Source organism: Erinaceus europaeus, chromosome 9, assembly GCF_950295315.1.
Source record: "Erinaceus europaeus chromosome 9, mEriEur2.1, whole genome shotgun sequence".
Taxonomy (NCBI): domain Eukaryota; kingdom Metazoa; phylum Chordata; class Mammalia; order Eulipotyphla; family Erinaceidae; genus Erinaceus; species Erinaceus europaeus.
This window is the reverse complement of record NC_080170.1, coordinates 30,332,659-30,353,167: the sequence shown is the minus strand read 5'-3', so window position 1 is coordinate 30,353,167 and position 20,509 is coordinate 30,332,659. Positions and strand designations below refer to the sequence as shown.

The window sequence follows — 20,509 nt, the reverse complement described above, 5'->3', positions numbered from 1 at the left end:
TAATTTATGCTCCACTTCAGTTAAAACACTCAAAAATATCTTGTTTTTCTGACTTTGTACACTAAGATCATGTGATCTTTCTGACATTTTTTAAGAAACCACATACACCTGGGGTTGTGTTAAATGTCAGACCCTTATCTCTCTGTAAAACAAATTATCTAAATTCTTTCAACCTATTGAAGGCATTTTAAACCACAGAAGAGGAGACAAAAAAATATATTTCAATTGTTTTAAGGAAGTACATGGTCAAACATACCATGTTTTTCACATTCATACTAAAAGGTATCCCCTAAAAGTGTTGTTTTTACATGTTTTTAAGAATGCTTTTAGCAAACTTTTCAATATTTCAATGAAATGTTAACCATTTTTGTCTTGAAATCAACATAAGTCTACAATGAGTGAGTATAAACAAAATACTTAGAGCAAGACCTGTATGTAAACATATCTACTAGCTAAGGCTAGAAACTACTTTTTGTTTTTTTAAAGAATTTATTTATTTATGAGAAAGATAGCCAGAGAGGGGAAAGAACCAGACATCACTCTGGTACATGTGCTGCCAAGGATTGAACTCAGGACCTCTTGGTTGAGAATCCAGTGCTTTCTCCACTGCACCACCTCCCAGACCACTAGAAACTACTTTGTAATGCAATAAGAAACCATTTGTTTATTATGTTGTCTGTGACAGTAGGCTTTCAGTGTTCTTTTCTTTTTTTTTTTTTTACCAAAATTGAGAATTCAAAACCAAAAATTTTTCTCTTTTTCTCCTTCTCTACCTCATCCTCTTCTTCCTCCTCTCTCTGGAGCATTAGTAAACTCTACCTTACTACTATAATACAGATTAAACCTGGGACCTTTTTATTTCAGGTATGAAAGTCTTTTTGCATCACCACTGTTCTATCTCTCTAAGAATTACTTCTTTTTTCATTCTTTTTTCTGGGACATATACTAAAAAGAAATAATCAAATGAGATCTTTTCCACATCACCAGGAAAGAAGAAGAAGCAGTTATAAGATAGGCATGTCATTGCATCAGTATTGAGAAACAGTTTAAATGAAATTAAAGCATTTGTTTCTTTATTTTCTTATTTTATTTTATCTTTTTTTAAAGAATTTTTTTAAATATTTTATTTTATTTATTCCCTTTTGTTGCCCTTGTTGTTTTATTGTTGTAGTTATTATTGTTGTTGTCGTCGTTGTTGGATAGGACAGAGAGAAATGGAGAGAGGAGGGGAAGACAGAGAGGAGGAGAGAAAGACAGACACCTGCAGACCTGCTTCACCGCCTGTGAAGCGACTCCCCTGCAGGTGGGGAGCCGGGGTTCCAACCGGGATCCTTATGCCGGTCCTTGTGCTTTGCGCCACCTGCACTTAGCCCGCTGCGCTACAGCCCGACTCCCTATTTTACCTTATTTTAACCAGAGCAGTGCTCAGCTCTAGTTTATGGTGGTATGGGGGACTGAATTTAGGACTTTGTGGCCTCAAGCATGAGTCTTTTTGCATAATCATTATACTATCTACTCCCACCCAGTTTCTTTTCTTTCTAACTTTTTATCTTTATTTATTTATTGGGTAGAAACAGCCAGAAATCAAGAGGGGAGAGGGTGACAGAGAGGAAGAGAGACAGAGAGATACCTGTAGCCCTGCCTCACCACTCACAAAGCTTTCCCTCTGCAGGTGGGGGCTGGGGCTCGAACCCAGGTCCTTGCATACTGTGACATGTGTGTTCAACCTGGTGTGCCACCACACAGCCCCCCAGTTTATTTTCTATTGTTAATTAACTCTCCCTTGAAGAACTTCAACTTCCCCATATCTTTACCTTTGACTTTTCTGTAGCTTATTGCCATATATTAATACGACAGCCTTTACTTCTGACCTATCAGTATAACACAATATTTCCCAAAGAATTCTCCAAGTAAGAATTCAACACATTTAACACTTTCCTTTACTCTTCTAGGGTTATCACTGGGTCTTAATGCCTGCACTACGAATCCACTGCTCCTGTGGCGATTTTTTCGATTTTTTTTGGATAGGACAGAAAGAAATTGAGAGGGGAGGGGAAGATAGAGAGAGAGAGAGAAAGACTGATGCTTGCAGACCTGCTTCAAGTTGGGGAGCCAGAGTCTCAAACACGGATTCTTGCCTGTGTCCTTGAACTTCATACTATGTGCGCTGAACCCAATGTGCCACCGCCTGCCCCACCTCTGAATTCTTCACACCTTATAGAGTATCCATTCCTCTGTCACTACCATCATTACTGCCTCTATTAAAGTCTTTTTTTTAAGAGACTTTATTTATTAATGAGAGGGATAGAAGGATAGAAAGAGAACAAAACATCACTCTGGTACATGTGCTGCCAGGGATTGAACTCAGGACCTCAAGCTTGAGAACTCAACACCTTATGCACTGTGCCATCTCCTGGTACACCCTCTATCAAAGTCTTAATTCACACTAGCAAGAACATCAGTAACATCTAACATACTTACAGGTTATTTTTATTTTCTCTATCTACCTCTGCTAATTTGTCCTACATATTACTGTTCAGGTAATCTTCCTAAAAGGCAACTTTTACCTATTTCCTGCTCACTTTTTTTTTTCCTCATTAAGTTTGACCAGAGCACGACTCAGCTTTTGTTTACAGTCATTCCAGGGATTGAACCTGGGATCACTAGTGCTCAGGTGTAAATCTATTGCTTATACCAACCATTACGCTATCTCTCTAGGCTCCTGCTTCAGACTAAAATTTACATTAGACTAAAATATAAATGCATTCATTTAGCATTTACCATCTTTAGTATCTTGGTCATCCTAGTAGTACTGTCCTTCACACAGTGTCCACTTTGGTCTTTCCTCAACAGAACTTTTTCAGATAGTGGCCTAGGAGGTGGCACAGTAGATAAAAGTGTTGGACTCGCAAGCGCAAGGTCCTGAATTCAATCCCTGCTATCAAATATTACCAGAGTAATGCTCTGGTTCTCTCTCTCGCTCACTCACTCCCCCTCCCTCCTCCTCTTAAATAAATAAATCTTTAAATAAATTTTTAAGATAGGGTGAGAGAAAAAGAAAGAAGGAGAGACCACAGCATCAAAGTTTCCACCAGTGCTACACTATGCCCATGTATAGTGGCGTACTAGTGGCGTACTAGTGGCGTACTAGTGGCTTGATCTTTGGTTGCACAATGGCAAAGCAAGCACCTTCCCAGGTGAGCTTTTTGGGCCCCCTAATTTTCTTTTCTTTTTTTAAATATTTATTCCCTTTTGTTGCCCTTCTTTTATTGTTGTAGTTATTGTTGTTATTGATGTCATCGTTGTTGGATAGGACAGAGAGAAATGGAGAGAAGAGGGGAAGACAGAGAGGGGGAGAGAAAGATAGACACCTGCAGACCTGCTTCACCGCCTGTGAAGCGACCCCCCTGCAGGTGGGGTGCCGGAAGCTCGAACCAGGATCCTTAGGCCCGTCCTTGCGCTTTCCGCCTAGTGCGCTTAACCCGCTGTGCTACCGCCTGACTCCCAGGCCCCCTAATTTTCATTCTATATTTTTAGAGACAGAGAGGAAAAGGCAGGAAAGGAGGGATAGAATCAAAGTACCATTCCACTACCCATGGAGTTTCGCCCATCTTTTCTTTGGAGGTGCCCGTGGTACACCCAAATGAGTTACCAGGGGCCTCACACATGGATGGCATACTACCTATTGCTAAATACTTTCCCTGACCAAGGCCTTGACTTTTAATATTAGGCCTGCACATTTATGAATTTTTAATTTTCTACTTACAATTAACTATTCTTCTTAAATATTACTTTTAACAAAAATCCAACCCTAACCTCAGGAGATAACCCCTACCCAGTACTTCTGTTACTTTGGCTGACATTTGGTTAACATATAGCTAACCAGCTATAACCATTTTAATATTACCCTAAAATAAATATGATTTAAATATTTTTTAGAATTTTTTGGAAGTCAGTTAATAGAGATGATTCACAATATGACTATCAGGGTGAGGGAGAGAACATAATTATTATGCTGAAAGACTTTTATGCCTAAAGTTCCAAAATGGACAGGTTCAATGCCCTATACCACCAGAGTTGTATATAAGCCAGAGTTGAGCAGAGCTCTGGTTAAAACAACCAACCAAACAGAAAAAGAACAATAAACTTCATCATATAATTCTGGAGAGTAAAATGCAAAGATTGGCAACCTATTTCAGAAGATCAAATGATATATACTTAAGTCAACATTAAACCAGTAGGGAAAATAAATTAGTATGCAGAAAAAATAAATTACATAACCTAACTCTCAGGAGGAATGACCACTGCACTGTGTGAGTACTTCTTTCCAATCAGCAAAAGGTAAGTAGTTTACCACATTTTGGATCATTAGGGGATCTACCACCCTCGTTAGAACACAAATTGAATGCCTACCACAATTTAAAAGGGTGCTGGTACAAGTTAATAGGGCTTTTTAAAGTAGCCAATGTTTTTTATTAGTCTTATTTGATTAACAAGACATGCAATCCTGTTCCATCTATTCCAAATAGGATGTGTTCCAAATAATTCAGAATTAACTTAAAAAGATCACTAGCCTGTGAATGCATTAGATATACTCACTAACAAAGAAAAAGACCCTTAAGTATTTCTAAAATTTCTTGGTTCAAGTAACATTTACTATGGTCCCTCTGGAAACTTGGAAGGTAAGAGGAAGGAGTTTAAATAGAAATAAGATTAATCTTGACTCTCATCAAAAAAACTAATGTTAAGAACTATAAGATTTTTTTATATATATATATAAGTCCCAGGTTCAATCCCCTACACTACCATAAGCCATAGCTGAGCAGTGCTCTGGTTAAAAAAAAAAAATAGGGTCTGGGAGGTGGCACACCTGGTTAAGCACTCACATTACAGTGCTCAAGGACCCAGGTTCGAGCCCCCAGTTCTCACCTGCAGGGGGAAAGCTTTTCGAACGGTGAAGCAGTGCTGCAGGTGTCTCGCTCCCTTTCTATATCTCCCTTCCCTCTCAATTTCTGGCTGTCTCTATCCAATAAATAAAGATAATAAAATTTTTTAAAAAATAGAGAGAGAGGAAAGGCTGAGGAGAGAGCATAGTGGTTCAGCAAAAAAATTTAAATATAGGAAATATATAGAAAGAGGGCTGGGGATACAGCATAATGGTTATGCAAAGACTTTTTTGCCTGAAGTCCCAGAATCAATCCCTAGCATCACCAAAATTATGCTCCAGCTGAACAATGTTCTTGCCTCTCTCTCTCTCTCTCTCTCTCCTTCTCTCTCTCCCCCCTCCCTCCTCTCTGTATCGCTCCCATTAAAAAATAAATAACAGGGAGGCGGGCTGTAGCGCAGTGGGTTAAGCGCAGGTGGCACAAAGCACAAGGACCGGCATAAGGATCCCGGTTCGAACCCCGGCTCCCCACCTGCAGGGGAGTCGCTTCACAGGCGGTTGAAGCAGGTCTGCAGGTGTCTATCTTTCTCTCCTCCTCTCTGTCTTCCCCTCCTCTCTCCATTTCTCTCTGTCCTATCCAACAACAACAACAACAATAATAACTACAACAATAAAACAACAAGGGCAACAAAAGGGAATAAAGTAAATATTTTTTTTAAATTTAAATAAATAAATAAATAACAAAAAATAAATATCAAAAAGAAAAAATAGTGCGGGGTAGATAGCATAATGGTTATGCAAACAGACTCTCATGCCTGAGGCTCTTAAGTCCTAGGTTCAATCCTCTGCACCACCATAAAACAGAGCTGTGCAGTGCTCTGGTGTTTCTCTCTGTGTGTGTGTGTCTCTCTCTGCATCTCTCTCAAAAATAAAATAAATTTTCTTTTGTCTCCAGAGTTATTGCTGGGGCTTGGTGCCTGCACTATGAATCCACTGCTCCTGGAGGCCATTTTCTCCCCTTTTTGTTGCCCTTATTGTTTATCGTTGTTGTTGTTGTTGTTGTTGTTGTTATTATTGCTGTCATTGTTGCTGGATAGGACAGAGAGAAATCGAGAGAGGAGGGAAAGACAGAGAGGAGGAGAGAAAGATAGACACGTGCAGACCTGCTTCACCACCTATGAAGCAATGCCCCCTGCAGGTGGGGAGCTGGGGGCTCCACCCCGGATCCTTATGCAAGTCCATGCGCTTTGCACCATGTGCGCTTAATCCGCTGCGCTACTGCCCAGCCCCCAAATAAAATATTTTTTTAAAAAAGAAAAATATATAGAAATTTTTATTATAGTACTTACCTTGCTGAGCTAAAGTTGATCTTAGCATCCCAGTCTTTGACCATATTTTTATTTGTCCATCTTCTCCAACTATAGAGAAAATAATTTACACTTTCATCAGGTGAAAACATTATATTTACATAAGTACCTATGGTAATGCATATTTAAAATCAAAGCAGTTTTCTCTAATTGACAGTGCTTCATTAACTATAAACATTAGTTGACATTTCCTTGAAATATTTTTATCAAAGAACCCTAACTTTGTGACAAAATAATTTTTTGCCTTAATCTTATATTTACATTATTCAAATAATAGTTTTATTTTAAATAACGTCTCCATTCAAGAATTCTAAGGAAAGTACTTTCAGTGTAAGAGTTGCAGTCAAATTCCAGTCAGTTGGGAACTTACGTAAAAGTCTACTCTTGACTAGCTTGTTGAAAGTGGAAGAAAAAAGAGAAAATTGCAACTAGAGAGTTATTTTTTAATAATAATTTTTATTTACTTATTTATTTGGGTAGAGATAGAAATCAAGAGGGGTGGGTAGACAGAGAGGGAGAGAGACAGAGACACCTGCCGCACTGATTTACCACTTGTGGAGTATTCCCCCTGCAGGTGGGGGCTGGTGGGCTTGAACCCAGACCCTTGTGCAGTGTAGCATGTGCACTCAACCAGGTGCGCTACTGCCTGGCCCTGAGAAGTTTTTGGGGTTTTTTTTCCTCCATTGTTATTGCTGGGGCTAAGTGTCTTGAATTCACTGCTCCTGGAGGCTATTTTTTCCCTTTTTTGCCCTTGTTTTTGGCTAGGACATAGAGAAATAAAGAGAACGGGAAGACTGAGAGGGGGAGAGAAAGACACCTGCAGACCTACTTCACTGCTTGTGAAGCAACCCTCTTGCAGGTGGGGATCCAGGACTCAAACCGGGATCCTTAACTCCAGTTCTTGTGCTTTGCCAGGTGCGCTTAACCCACTTCGCAACCCGGCCTCCAGAGTTATTTTTTAAAGGATGAGTTTTTTGTTGTTGTTTTTTGTTTTTTTTGTCTCGAGTTATAACTGGGGCTGGATGCCTACACTATGAATTCACTGCTACTCAAAACCTTTTTTTTCCTATTGTTGTTGTTACTGTTATTGTTATTTTTGTTGTTGTTGCTGCCGCTGTTGGATAGGACAGAGAGAAACTGAGAAAGGAGGGGAAGACAGAGGGGGAGCAAAAGATAGACACCTGCGCATACCTGCTTCATTACTTGTGAAGCAAAAGAGGGAATTTTTATTTCTTCATTTTCCAGATGAATGACATCTGAGCATATACATATATACATATACTGAAAGAGAAACTGCTGGCAAAGGAGGAGTTAAAGAAATAGGCAACAGAGGAGTCGGGTGGTAGCACAGTGGGTTAAGTGCAGGTGGCGCAAAGCGCAAAGACTGGCGAAGGTTCCGGGTTCGAGCCCTCAGCTCCCTACCTGCAAGGGAGTCGCTTCACAAGCGATGAAGCAGGTCTGCAAGTGTCTTTCTCTGCCCCCTCTCTGTCTTCCTTTCCTCTCTCCATTTTTCTCTGTCCTATCCAACAACGACGATATCAATAACAATAACTACAACAATAAAACAAGGGCAGCAAAAAGGAATAAATAAATAAATATTAAAAAGAAAAGAAAAGAAATAGGCAAAAGAAGGAACGACTCACTGACAAAAGGATTATGGAAGACCAGGGAAGAGCTGTGTTGGTTTTACAAACATTATATACAGGGGGGCGAGTGGCAGCGCAAGTGGCTTGAGAGTACATGGCGCAAAGCGCAAGGACCAACGTAAGGGCCCGGGTTAGAGCCTTCAGCTCCCACCTACAGGTCACCTCACAAGCGCGGTGAAGCAGGTATGCAGGTGTCTGTCTTTCTCTCCCCCTCCTCTCTCTATTTCTCTCTCCAGCAACAACAAGGGCGATAACAAGGGCAACAAAATGGGGGGAAAAATGGCTTCCACGAGTAGTAGATTCATAGGGCAGGCACCGAGCTCCAGCAATAGCAGTAGATTCGTAGTGCAGTCACCGAGCCCCAGCAATAGCCTGGAGGTAAAATAAAATATAATAAAATAAAACAAAACAAAATAAAATAGCATATCTACAAGCTGTTGCTCCTTCTTTTATGGGTGGAGCTTAATTTCTCCTTCAGTGTGGTCTATTGTTTGTGCCTTCTACCTGAGATAATGTGACAGAAACTTCCGAAGGTGGGGAGGGGCAAAAATATATTGTGTCTCCCTTCTTACTTGCTCTTGAGGAGAAGCCAGTGGCCTCAAATTATTAGAATGTTCAAGAAGTTCTATGGAACAGCATAAGCAGGAAGAACCAAAGGCCCCTGCCAATAGAAAGGAACCAAGATCTCCTGCCCAGTCATGTGATGAATGTCTTGGAAGTCTCCTGTAGCCCTCAACCTCAGTCAACCTTCTACCCAGGTGCAGCCTACCCTCATTTTCTACTGTCACCTCATGAGCCTAGAACAGAATCACAGAGCTTAACTGTGCCCTGTCCCACAGAAATGGTGAGAGTAACAAGTTTATTATCTGAAATCACTAACTTTGCACCAATAAATAACTACATAACAGGTGAAGATAAGAATCTTTGGCATAGGACAGGAGGAGACAGAAACTAATTGAGAGAGTACTTTAAATTCTAAAGAAATACAAACTTGGGGCCAGGAGGTGACACAACTGGCTAAGTGCACACATTACAGTGCACAAGGGCTCAGGTTCAAGCCCCCGGTCCCCACCTGCAGGGGGAAAGCTTCATGAGTGATGAAAGCAGGGCTGCAGGCGTCTCTCTCCCCCTCTCTATCTCCCCTCCTTCCTGATTTTCTCTGTCTCTATCTAATAATAAATAAATAATGAAGATTTTAAAAAAGAGAAAAAGAGGCTTTTAAAAAAACATACAAGCTTTGGCTGGGGAGACCACATAATGGTTGTACAGAAGACTTTCATGACTGAGGCTCCAGGCTGCCAGGTTCAATCCCCTGCACCACCATAAACCAGAACTGAAGACCTTGTATTGGAGTTGGTGTATTGCACCAAAGTAAAAGACTCTGGGCTGGCAGGGGCAGATAGCATAATGGTTATGCCAAGAGACTCTCATGCCTGAGGCTCCAAAGTCCCAGATTCAATCCCCTGCACCTCCATAAGCCAGAGCTGAACAGTGCCCTGATTAAAAGAAAAAATAAATAAAAAGACTGGGGTGAGGGTGGGTAGGTGGGGAACCTAGTGGTGGCTGTATTGTTATGTGGAAAACTGGGAAATGTTACGCATGTACAAACATTGTACTTTACTGTCAAATGTAAACCACTAATCCCCCAATAGAGAAATTAGAAAAAAAAAAAAAAATGAGAGCTGAGCTCTGGTGAGCGAGCTGAGTGCTCTGGTGTTTCTGTGCCTTTCTGTATCTCTCTCATTAAAATAAAGTAAGTTGTTTTTTTTAATCTCACTCTCAGGCAGAAGTTGAAAAACAAGATCAGAAAAGAAAACACAAGTAGAACCTGAAATGGAATTGGCGTATTGCACCCAAGTAAAAGACTCTGAGGTGGGTGGGTGGGGAGAATACAGGTCCATGAAGGATGATAAATCACATAGTGGGGGTTGTATTGTTAAATGGGAAACAGTAAATTGTATTGTATTCCCCAATAAAGAAATAAATTAAAAATAATAATAAAATAAAGTAAGTTTTTTAATTTATATATTTTTTATTTATAAAATGGAAATATTGACAAGACCATAGAATAAAAGGGGTACGATTCCAAACAATTCCCACCACCAGAATTCTGTATCCCATCCCCTCCCTTGATAGCTTTCTTATTCTTTATCCCTCTGGGAGTATCGACCCAGGGTCATTATGGGGTGCATAAAGTGGAAGGCCTGGCTTCTGTAATTGCTTCTCTACTGAACATGGGCGTTGTCAGGTCAATCCATACTCCCAGCCTGTCTTTCTCTTTTCCTACTGGGTCAGGGATCTGGGGATGCGGGGCTCTAGGACACACTGGTGGGGCCATCTGCCCAATAATTTTTTTCTTTTTTTTTTTTGCCTCCAAGGTTATTGCTGAGGCTCGGGGTGCCTGCACCACGAATCCACTGCTCCTGGAGGCTACTTTTTCCCCTTTTGTTGCTCTTGTTGTTTTATCGTTGTTGTAGTTATTATTGTAGTATTATTGTTGTAGTTATTATGTTGTTGTTGTTGGATAGAACAGAGAGAAATGGAAAGAGGTGGGGTAGACAGAGAGAGGGAGAGAAAGGCACCTGCAGACCTGCCTTACCGCTTGCAAAGTGACTCCCCTGTAAGTGGGAGGGGGGTGGGGCCTCCAACCAGTATCTTTGAGCAGATCCTTGTGCTTTGCCCCATGTGAGCTTAACCCGCTGCACTACCGCTGGACACCCTTTTCAAATTTTTTTTAAAGGAAACTAATGATCATTTTTTTAATTATCTTTATTCATTGAATTGAGATAGTCAGAAATCAAGAGGGAAAGGGGAGATAGACAGGGGGAGAGACAGAGAGACACCTGCAGTCCTGCTTCGTCACTCGCAAAGCCTTCCCCCTGCAGGTGGGTACCAGGGGCTCGAACTTGGGTCCTTGCTCATTATAACATGTGCGCTCAACTAGGCGTGCCACCACCTGGCCCTTATTTTTATTTATTTTTTAAAGAAGAAACACTAGTTTTATTTACCACCATGCTTAACAATTCCAAAAGTCTATAGCACTTTCTCCATAAGTCATTAATGAAAAACTAATATTGTGGTTAAAACATAATACATAGGGCTGGGGAATAGCTCACTTAGAGAGTTCGCTGTCTGCCATGCACATGACCAGGTTTCAAACCCAGCCCTCACCACATTGAAGAAAGCTTTAGTGCCAGCGTTTATTTCTCTCTCTAAAACATAAAAAAAAGAAAAAGTAACGCATACCTGTCTAGATCAGTACTGTGCTGTTATTTATGATTAGACAATCAAGTATACAACTGCTAACAAAATATTCTTATTCCTTTGGAAGATTTAAAAAATTTAACTTCAAGGCCATGTGGTAGTGCACTCAGTAGAGCACACACATTACCATACATGAGGACCTAGGTTCAAGATCCCAGTCCAAACCTGCAAGGGGGGAAGCTTCACAAGTCATGGAGCTACGATTGTCTCTCTTTCCTGTTCTATCTCCCCTCCCATCTCTCATATATCAGTAAAGTCAAATAAATACATAAATAAAAACATGGCTGCCAGGAGAGGGGGGAGTGGTAGTCCCCAGGTGGTAACCCTGGTGATAAAAAAAAAATTGCTTAAAATGTAATTTTTGCAGACAACTCACCTGTAACCAATGCTGTTCCTTCATAATTCCATCTTCCTGCAAGTACTGCTCCACAGTGAGCTTCTACACTTTTCTCCACTCTTCCTAACTTAGAAATCAGATGAAATTTACCTAAAAGATATTATACTTGAGAAATTTACTAAAATAATTTTTCCAGTCAACAGGTATTGGTTATCTGCTAGTAGACTAGTTAGCATATTGTTAAGTACTAGAAAGATAAAAGTATAGAACATATTTAATTACTCTTGCTTTCAATGAACAATATATTAATTGGCAAACATGCACAAAAGCAAAAATAGACTCTTGAAGCAAGGGTTATAATTGAAATAAGCATAGAATACTGTGAAAGTTCAGAGGGATAAGAAAACTCAGCTGAAAAAAAAAAAAGAAAACTCTGCTGGCATATGGTCAAAGGGGATCAAGAAAAACATCTAGAAAGCCTTCTACTTAAGTATCATGTTGCAGTCTTGTACAAGAGAGGACCCCTAAAATAGCAAAATTGTGTTAAAAAGATAAACTGAGGTATATAAATATTTAAGAGCATGCTACTATGTGGCACAGTAGATAAAGCATTGGACTTTTTAGCATGAAGTCCAGAGTTCAAACCCTGACATCATCAGAGTAATACTCTCACTCTCTCTCCTCCATTCTCTCTTATTAATTTATAAATAAATAAGGAGGTCTTTTTAAAAATAATAAAGTTTAAGAGTTGTACAAAAATCCTATTAGAGGGTCCAGTCGCTGGCACACCTGGTTAAGAGCACATGCTTATAGTGTGCAAGGACCTGGGTTCAAGCCCCTAGTCCATATGGGCAGGGGGAAAGCTTCACAAGTGGTGAAGTAGAGCTGCAGGTGTCTCTCTTCCTTTTTATTTTCTTCTCACCTCTCAATTTCTTTCTGTCTCTAGCTAGTAATAAACATATAAAATAAATTATAAAAAAATTCTATTAGAATCAGGCAGTGTCAAACAAGGAAATGGTAAGAAAGATAAGACTTCAGGAGCCACTTTTAAAAATCTAGATAGAGCACTTTATTATTTATCTAGATTTTAATTTTTGTTTATCAACACAAAATGGGGGAGGGGGAGAGAGAACAAGAACACCAGAGCATCACTCTGGCATATGGGATGCCAGAAATCAAAGTTGGAGCCTTCTGCTTCCAAGCTCAGTGCTCTAGTTACTTTGCCACCTCCCAAGGCTGTAGGGGGACACTTTTACAGGGTTTTCCTGTAGAAGCAAAGTAAGGAAATTACTGATCGACTATGACTGACAATCTAGTTGAGTGTTAGTAGTTGGTTGTCCTTAAATGTTAGCTTTCTAATGCACTTATAGGCTTACATTTTGGTTTGCTTAAGTAGGTTAATGGGATTTAGAGCCCCTTCAGTTTAAGACCTCCTGTTTAATCAATTTAAAATTGATAATCTTGGGTGGGGGGTAGATAGCATAATGGTTATGCAAAGAGACTCTCATGTCTGCAGCTCCAAGGTCCCAGGTTCAATCCCCCACACCACCATATGCCAGAGCTGAGCATTGCTTTGGTTTAGGTAAATAAATAAATAAATAATAAAAATAAAATTCATAACCTTGAGTTTTAAAATAGTTGCCTGGTAGGATTGTTTGTTTGGGTTTTTTTGTTTTTGTTTTTGTTTTTTGCCTGATAGGTTTTATACTGTGCCAAGCAACAGGTAGACAAAATGAAAGCAGCAGACCACTTGGTTGATAGCTTCAAAAAATGTATGTGTATGTTTGTGTGTAAACTATACAACTTTAAAGGATATAAGCACCCAGCTTCTACCACATTGGAGGAAGCTTTGATCCTGTGGCTGATATCTATCTATCTAAAAAAGTTAGCTGGGGGGCCAGGCGGTGCAGCCCCTAATAGAGTACACATGATACAGTGTGCAAGGACCTGGGTTCAAGTCCCTAGCCCTCTCCTGCAGAGGGAAACAACTCTTGAGTGGTGAAACAGTGCTGCAGGTATCTCTTTCTGTCTCTCCTTCTCCCTTCTAAATTTCTCTCTATCCAAAATAAATAAATTAAATTAAAGTACTAAGTAAAAATAATAAAAAATCAGGCTGGAGCAGTGAAGTTTTGGTAATGACAGTGGGGGGAAAAAAAGAGGAAAAAAAAAAGAGAAGAAAGGAGAGAGAAGGATATAAGTGTACATGTAAGTGATGTTAAGGGGACAAATCAGCAGTACAAAGAACAAGTACTACAAGAAACAAATAAGCGATCAGTGTGGTTTTGATAATTGTGAAGTCTAGTAGTATATACCTACCAGAGTCAATAATTTTTTTGAAAAAATTTGTTTATTTATTCATGAGAAAGATAGGCAGAGAGAGAAAGAACCAGACACCACTCTGGCACATGTGCTGCCGAGGATTGAACTCAGGACCTCATAGTTGAGAATTCAATACTTTATCCTCTGTACCACCTCCCACACCATTCAGAGTCAATAATTTCAGTGAAATAATTTAGTACAAAGAAATGAGAAACTTTCCTCAAATAAAAATAACTTTTTTTTGCAGTAAAACAATAATGCATATGCTTAATCAAATTTTATATGAGGTTTTATTTTATTTCAGTTTTACATTTTTATGTTGCCACCAGGATTATTGTTGGGACTCAGTGGCCGCAGGATAAACTCACCACTCCTCACAGCCATTTTATCCATATTTATTATTTTTGATGGTTTGTTTTCTGATAGGACGGAAATGGGGGGGGGGAGGAGAGAGAAAGAGTTAACGTCTTCAGCCCTGCTTCACCACTCATGAAGTTTCTCCCCTGTTGGGGGTTTAAACCCAGATATGTGTTCATAGTAATGTGTGTGTTCCACAGGTGAGCCACTGCTCAGCCTGTTATATTCACCTTTAATTTGAGCCTTTCTGAGATTCCGGCCTAACACCAAAAATCCATTGAGAGTATTTTATTCAGGTATTTAAAGTGACTAAAACATTTCTCTGGTGAACTTTAATACAGACGACTTTAAACATAAAATGCGGGAGTCTGGCGGTAGCTCAGCGGATTAAGCGCCGCAAGGACCGGCATAAGGATCCGGTTTGGGCCCCTGGCTTTCCACCTGCAGGGGAGGGGTCGCTTCACAAGCGCTGAAGCAGGTCTGCAGGTGTCTTTCGCTCCTCCCCTTTCTCCTCCCACTCTATTTCTCTCTGTCCTATCCAACAACGACGACAATAGCAACTACAACAAAGGCAACAAAAGGGAATAAATAAATATATTTTTTTAATCTTAAAAAAACATAAAAGCATATGGTTATTTGTTGTTCTTTTTTATGATTCTTTTATTTCCTTTTGTTGCCCTTGTTTTTTATTGTTGTTGTAGTTATTATTGTTGTTATTGATGTCGTTGTTGTTGGGTAGGACAGAGAAAAATGGAGAGAGGAGGGGAAGACAGAGGGGGAGACAAACATAGACACCTGTACACCTGCTTCACAGCCTGTGAAGCGACGCCCCTGCAGGTGGGGAGCCAGGGGCTTCTTACTCTGGTCCTTGCGCTCTGCGCCACCTGCGCTTATCCTGCGTGTGCTACCGCCCGACTCCCACATATGGTTGTTTGACTCACCCATTCCACCCATTCCCACTAACAGAATTATTCCCTTTTTTATGTGCAGGAGGGCACATTATGTGTCACTCTGTCATATTATATAATTAGTTTTTTTTTTTCTTCAAGAGACCACATGGTGATAGGGGCTGACTCCTTCCTGTTTTTCACATTACCTTTCCATACATTTCTCCTCCTCCCCCTCCCCCTCCTGCTTTTTCTGAACCCTCTGCCCCACCCAAGTCTTTTACTTTGCTGCTATACACCAACTCCAGTCCAAGTTCTGCTTTGTGTTTTCCCTTCTGTTCTTATTTTTCAACTTCTGTCTATGGTTCCGTAGCCCCCATGTCCACTTGGTCGATTCCAAATTATATTCCTCCATGAGGATCATTTCTGGAACCATCCGTTCCACCCCGGTTCCATGGCTGCCAGTTCTTAGCAACATCGCCCCGCCAGATATTCATCGGGATGCGGCATCATCTAAGTTCATTTCCCAAGTCTACGCTCGACCAATATACGCGGATATCTTCGCCCACCCTGTCCAACGCTTGACGTCTAGTCACCCAATCTGGTCCCCTACGCCTACACTGAACTTCTCTGTTCCAGTCTCTTGGAAACAGAGTTGGCAGTCAGCTGAGGTAAAGAACAAACACCTCATCACAGATCCCTGCAAGTGTCAACCTGGCTTTGACCTAGCACGTTATGATTGGGCCCTCCTCAATCGCTATGGAACAGGCCATGGCCGGTGCGCCGCTATGTTCCATCGCTGGGGAGCCAGAGACGACCCGAACTGCCCCTGCGGCTCCAGATAGACTATGACCCACATAGTCAACGACTGCCACCTCTCCAGATTCAAAGGAGGTCTCGAAACTTTACATCAGGCTCAACCTGACGCTGTTGACTGGCTACAGAAGAAGGGCAAACGCTAGAAGAAGAACTTCTGTCTATGAGTGAGATCATCTCATATTCTTCCTTCTCTTTATTTATTTACTTATTTATTTATTATTGCTGGGGCACAGTGCTAGCACTACAAATCCATTGCTCCCAATGGCTTTTTTTTTTCTTTCTTTCTATTTTTTAGATAGGACAGAAAGACATTGAGAATGGAGGTAGAGATAGAGAGCAAGAAAGAGACCTACAGAGAGGTCAGGTTGTGGCACACCTGGTTGAGCGCACATATTAAGCTTCGAGCCCCGGGTCCCCAGCTGCAGGAGGAAGACTTGCAAATGGTGAAGTAGTGCTACAGGTGTCTCTGTCTCTCTCTCTTTCTATCACCCCTTCCCTCTCAATTTCTGGCTGTCTCTATCCAATAAATAAACAAATATATATTTTTTAAATTAATAAAATAAAAAAAGAGAGACCTATGGATTGGCCTCACCACTTCTGAAGCATATGTCGCCCCCCCACCCCACGGCTAGTGGGGAGCAAGGGCTTTATCCTAGGTTCTTGAGCATGCTGATGTGTGAGCTCAACCAGCTGTGCCACTGCCCAGCATCCCGTACTTTACTTTTTAGAGAGCACAATGACCATGTGGAACTGTGGGGCAGGTCTTGGAAGCCCTAGTTCTCACTGTGAATTGGAAAGTCTGGCTCAAGTTTGACACATGCTTTGCTGGCATAGGGTGACAGCCCAGATCCATGCCCTCTCATATTCTGCAGGGAGAAAGCTTTAGGGCTGCCAGCATAGGTCTGGCACATAATCATCGGCTTTTGTGTCTTGCTTGATTCCTACAAACCGCTTGAGTACCATAACCACAACAAAGCATAAATATAAAGTTAGTGGGCCAGGTGATGATACAGTGGATACAGCACTGGACTTTATTTTTTTTAATATTTATTTATTCCCTTTTTTGCTGCCCTTTTTTTTATTGTTGTAGTTGCACTGGACTTTCAAGCATGAGGTCCTGAGTTCGATCAGCAGCTTCACATGTGCCATAGTGATCTTCTGATTCTCTCTCCCTCTCTCTAATAAATAGTTACTTTAAATTAAATTAATAAATTAATGATTATATTGAAAACCCAAAGTAATCTATTTGGTTATCTTGGTCCATCTCCTTTTTTTTTTTTTTTTTTTGCTTCCAGGGTTATTGCTGGGGCTTGGTGCCAATACTACAGATCCACTGTTGCTGGTGGCCATTTTTGTTTTCCCAATTTTATTTAATTGGACAGGAAGAAATCAAGAGAGGAGAGGGTGACAGAAAGCTAAACAACTGCAGACCTGCTTTGTTGCTTATGAGGTGTCCTTCCTGCAGGTGGGGAGTGGGGCTCAAACCTGGATGCTTGCTTGTATCCTTGTGCTTAGTACTGGGTGTGCCACCATCCGGCTCACTATTTTGGTTCTTTGCTCCAGCTTTTCCATAATGATTTTAAAATGTATGATAGTTCAGGAGGTGGTGCAGTGATAGGGTTCAGTACTTGCAAGCATGAGGTCATAAATTCAATCCCCAGTACCACACATGCCACGGTTCTGTTCTGGCCTTTCTATTTCATGGGGAAAATAAGCAAACCAGTAGCTAGGGAGGTTATATGTGTGAGTCTTCAAGTGCCAAAGTGGTGCTCAGATCGCTCTCTCACTGTCTTTTATGAAATAAATTTTAATTTTTAAATGGAAGACAAAAACTAGAAGTTAATTTTTTTTTCCTCTAGGGTTATTGCTGGGGCTCCGGTACCTGCAATATGAATCCACTGTTCCCGGAGACTTTTTTTTCCCTTTTGTTGCCCTTGCTGTTTATCGCTGTTGTTATTATTATCATTGCTGCTGCTGTTGGATAGAACAGAGAGAAATCGAGAGAGGAAAGGAAGACAGAAAGGGGGCGAGAAAGGCACCTGAAGACCTACTTCACCGCATCTGAGGCGACCCCCCTGCAGGTGGGGAGCGGGGGCTAGAACTGGGATCCTTACACCGGTCCTTGCGCTTTGTGCCATGCATGTGCTCTTAACCTGCTGTGCTACCGCCCAACCCCCGAAATTAAGTTATTTCTAATTATTTGCTAGGTGTGGGGTTGAAAAGAAAATATAATCAAAGGGGCGGGACAGTAGTGCAGCCGGTTAAGCGCAGGTGGCGCAAAGCGCAAGGACCAGCCTTAAGGATCTTGGTTCAAGCCCCCGGCTCCCCACCTGCAGGGGGGTCACTTCACAAGCGGTGAAGCAGGTCTGCAGATGTCTTATCTTTCTCTCTCCCCACTATCATCTCGTCCTCTCTCCATTTCTGTCTGTCCTATCCAACAACAACAATAAAAGTAGTAACAACAATGATAAAAAAGGGCAACAAAAGGAAAAAAATAGCCTCCAGGAGCAGTGGATTCATAGTGCAGGCACCGAGCCCCAGCCATAATCCTGAAGGCAAAAAAAAAAAAAAAAACATATATATATATATATATATATATATATATATATTTACTATAATTTTATTGATTTACAAAAGAAATAATATTTAATTTAGATAAATTCTGAGATGTACAATCAATCTCGTTATTAAATAAATGATAAATTAAAAAGAAAAATATAAAAATAAAAGGAACAGAGGATATACATTATATATGAAACTTTTTTTTTTAATTAAAAGGGCCATCAGAAATGTCCATAGAAGACAGGGCAGACAGAATAATGGTTCTGTAAAATACTCATTCTTGAGGTTCTGAGGATTCAGGTTCAATACACAATACCACCATGGGCCAGAGCTGAGCTGTACTTTTCCATCTCTCTCTCTCTCTCACTCTCTCGCTCTCGCTCTGTGTGTGTGTGTGTGTGTGTGTGTGTGTGTGTGTGCGCGCGCACGCACGCGCATGTGTGTGTGTCTGTGTATGTATGTATATATTTTTCTCTCTGTATCTCCCTAATTATAGGAAATTTTAAAAATATCTTTTTAAAAGGAAATGTTCATGGAAACACAAGAAGGCCTGAAATAGAGTACTAGGAAAAAATATACAGGAGTACATTTGCAGACTAGTTAATAGCAAAAATTATCTGACTGATGGTTAACCTAAATATCAGAATGAGATCAATGATCACTAGCTACTGATAAAAAAGAAATAAATACACAATGTATTTGTAAAGTTTAATTATAAATGGACATACACCAACAGATGAGTGGCTGAGCAAGTTGTGGTATATATACACAATGGAATACTACTCAGCTGTAAAAAATGGTGACTTCACCATTTTCAGCTGATCTTGGATGGACTTTGAAAAATTCATGTTAAGTGAAATAAGTCAGAAACAGAAGGATGAAGATGGATGATCTCACTCTCAGGCAGAAGTTGAAAAACAAGATCAGAAAAGAAAACACAAGTAGAACCTGAACTGGAATTGGCATATTGCACCAAAGTAAAAGACTCTGGGGTGGGTGGGTGGGGAGAATACAGATCCAAGAAGGATGACAGAGGACCTAGTGGGGGTTGTTTTGTTATTTGGAAAACTGGGGAATGTTATGCATGTACAAACTATTGTATTTACTGTTGAATGTAAAACATTAATTTCCCAATAAATTAAAAAATAAATAAAAGTGGACATACAAAAATAAACTTTCACTAAATGTGTTTTTTTAAGGCTTCACAAAAGGTTTTATACCAGAGTTCCTTCACATAGAAGCTCTTTTTATTATTATTATTTATTTTATACCAGAGTTCCTTCACATAGCAGCTCTTATTATTATTATTATTATTATTTTATTGGGGGTAATGAATTATAGCACATTTTATAATTCAATTATTTTTATTTCTTTTTTAATGGAAGACTAGATCACTGCCCCACCATTCATGACTTTTTCTTTCTCAGTGCCAGCATGATGAAGCCACAGCTCCTGGCAGTCATTTTTCCTTTCTTTCTCCTTTTACTTGATAGGGCAGACAGAAATTGAGGCAGGGAAGATAGGCAGAAAGAGAGACACCTGCAGACCTGCTTCACCACTTGTGAAATGAGGAGCAGTGGATCAAACCTGGGTAATGTGTGCACTTAACTGTTACGCCACTGCCCAGCCCCGACTCTGTTTCTGTCTTATTTTTATGAAGTGCTTGGCTCAAACCTAGGATTTCATGCACACCAAGTGTGCACTCTGCTGCTGAGCCAGCTTCCCGGCCCCCTAATTCTCATCTGCAGAGGGGAACCTTCACAAGTGAAGCTGTGGTAAAGCTGTGCTGCAGGTGTCTCTCTGCCTCTCTTCCAATCTCTCCTTCCCTCTTGATTTCTCTAATAAGTAAATCTCAAAAAATAAAATACACAGTTGCAAATATCATATTTGTAAAACAATTTAAAGCATATGTAATACTAAGGTATTGTTTTGTTTATTTTTTTATTTGATATAGACAGAGAGACACCTGCAGCACTATTTCATGTCTCATGAAGTTTCCTCCTGCAGGTGGAGACCAGGGGTTTGAACCTGGGTCTTTGTGCATGGTAACATATGAGCTACCAGCC

General features: G+C 40.5%; 1 protein-coding gene across 5 annotated transcripts in view; it reads right to left on the bottom strand.

Moving 5' to 3' along the window:
- The window catches only part of IFT80 (intraflagellar transport 80), a 78,711-nt gene that overhangs the window by 40,583 nt on the left and 17,619 nt on the right, over positions 1-20,509 (bottom strand). For 4 of the 5 annotated variants that reach the window (XM_060197576.1, XM_060197577.1, XM_060197574.1 and 1 more), the window contains exons 4-5: positions 11,539-11,649; positions 6,235-6,303 (exon numbers count right to left, since the gene is read on the bottom strand). In XM_060197576.1, coding sequence (XP_060053559.1) covers positions 6,235-6,303; positions 11,539-11,649 — 180 coding nt within the window. The remainder of the gene's footprint in view (positions 1-6,234; positions 6,304-11,538; positions 11,650-20,509) is intronic. The other variant, XM_060197578.1, reaches the window with a different exon arrangement.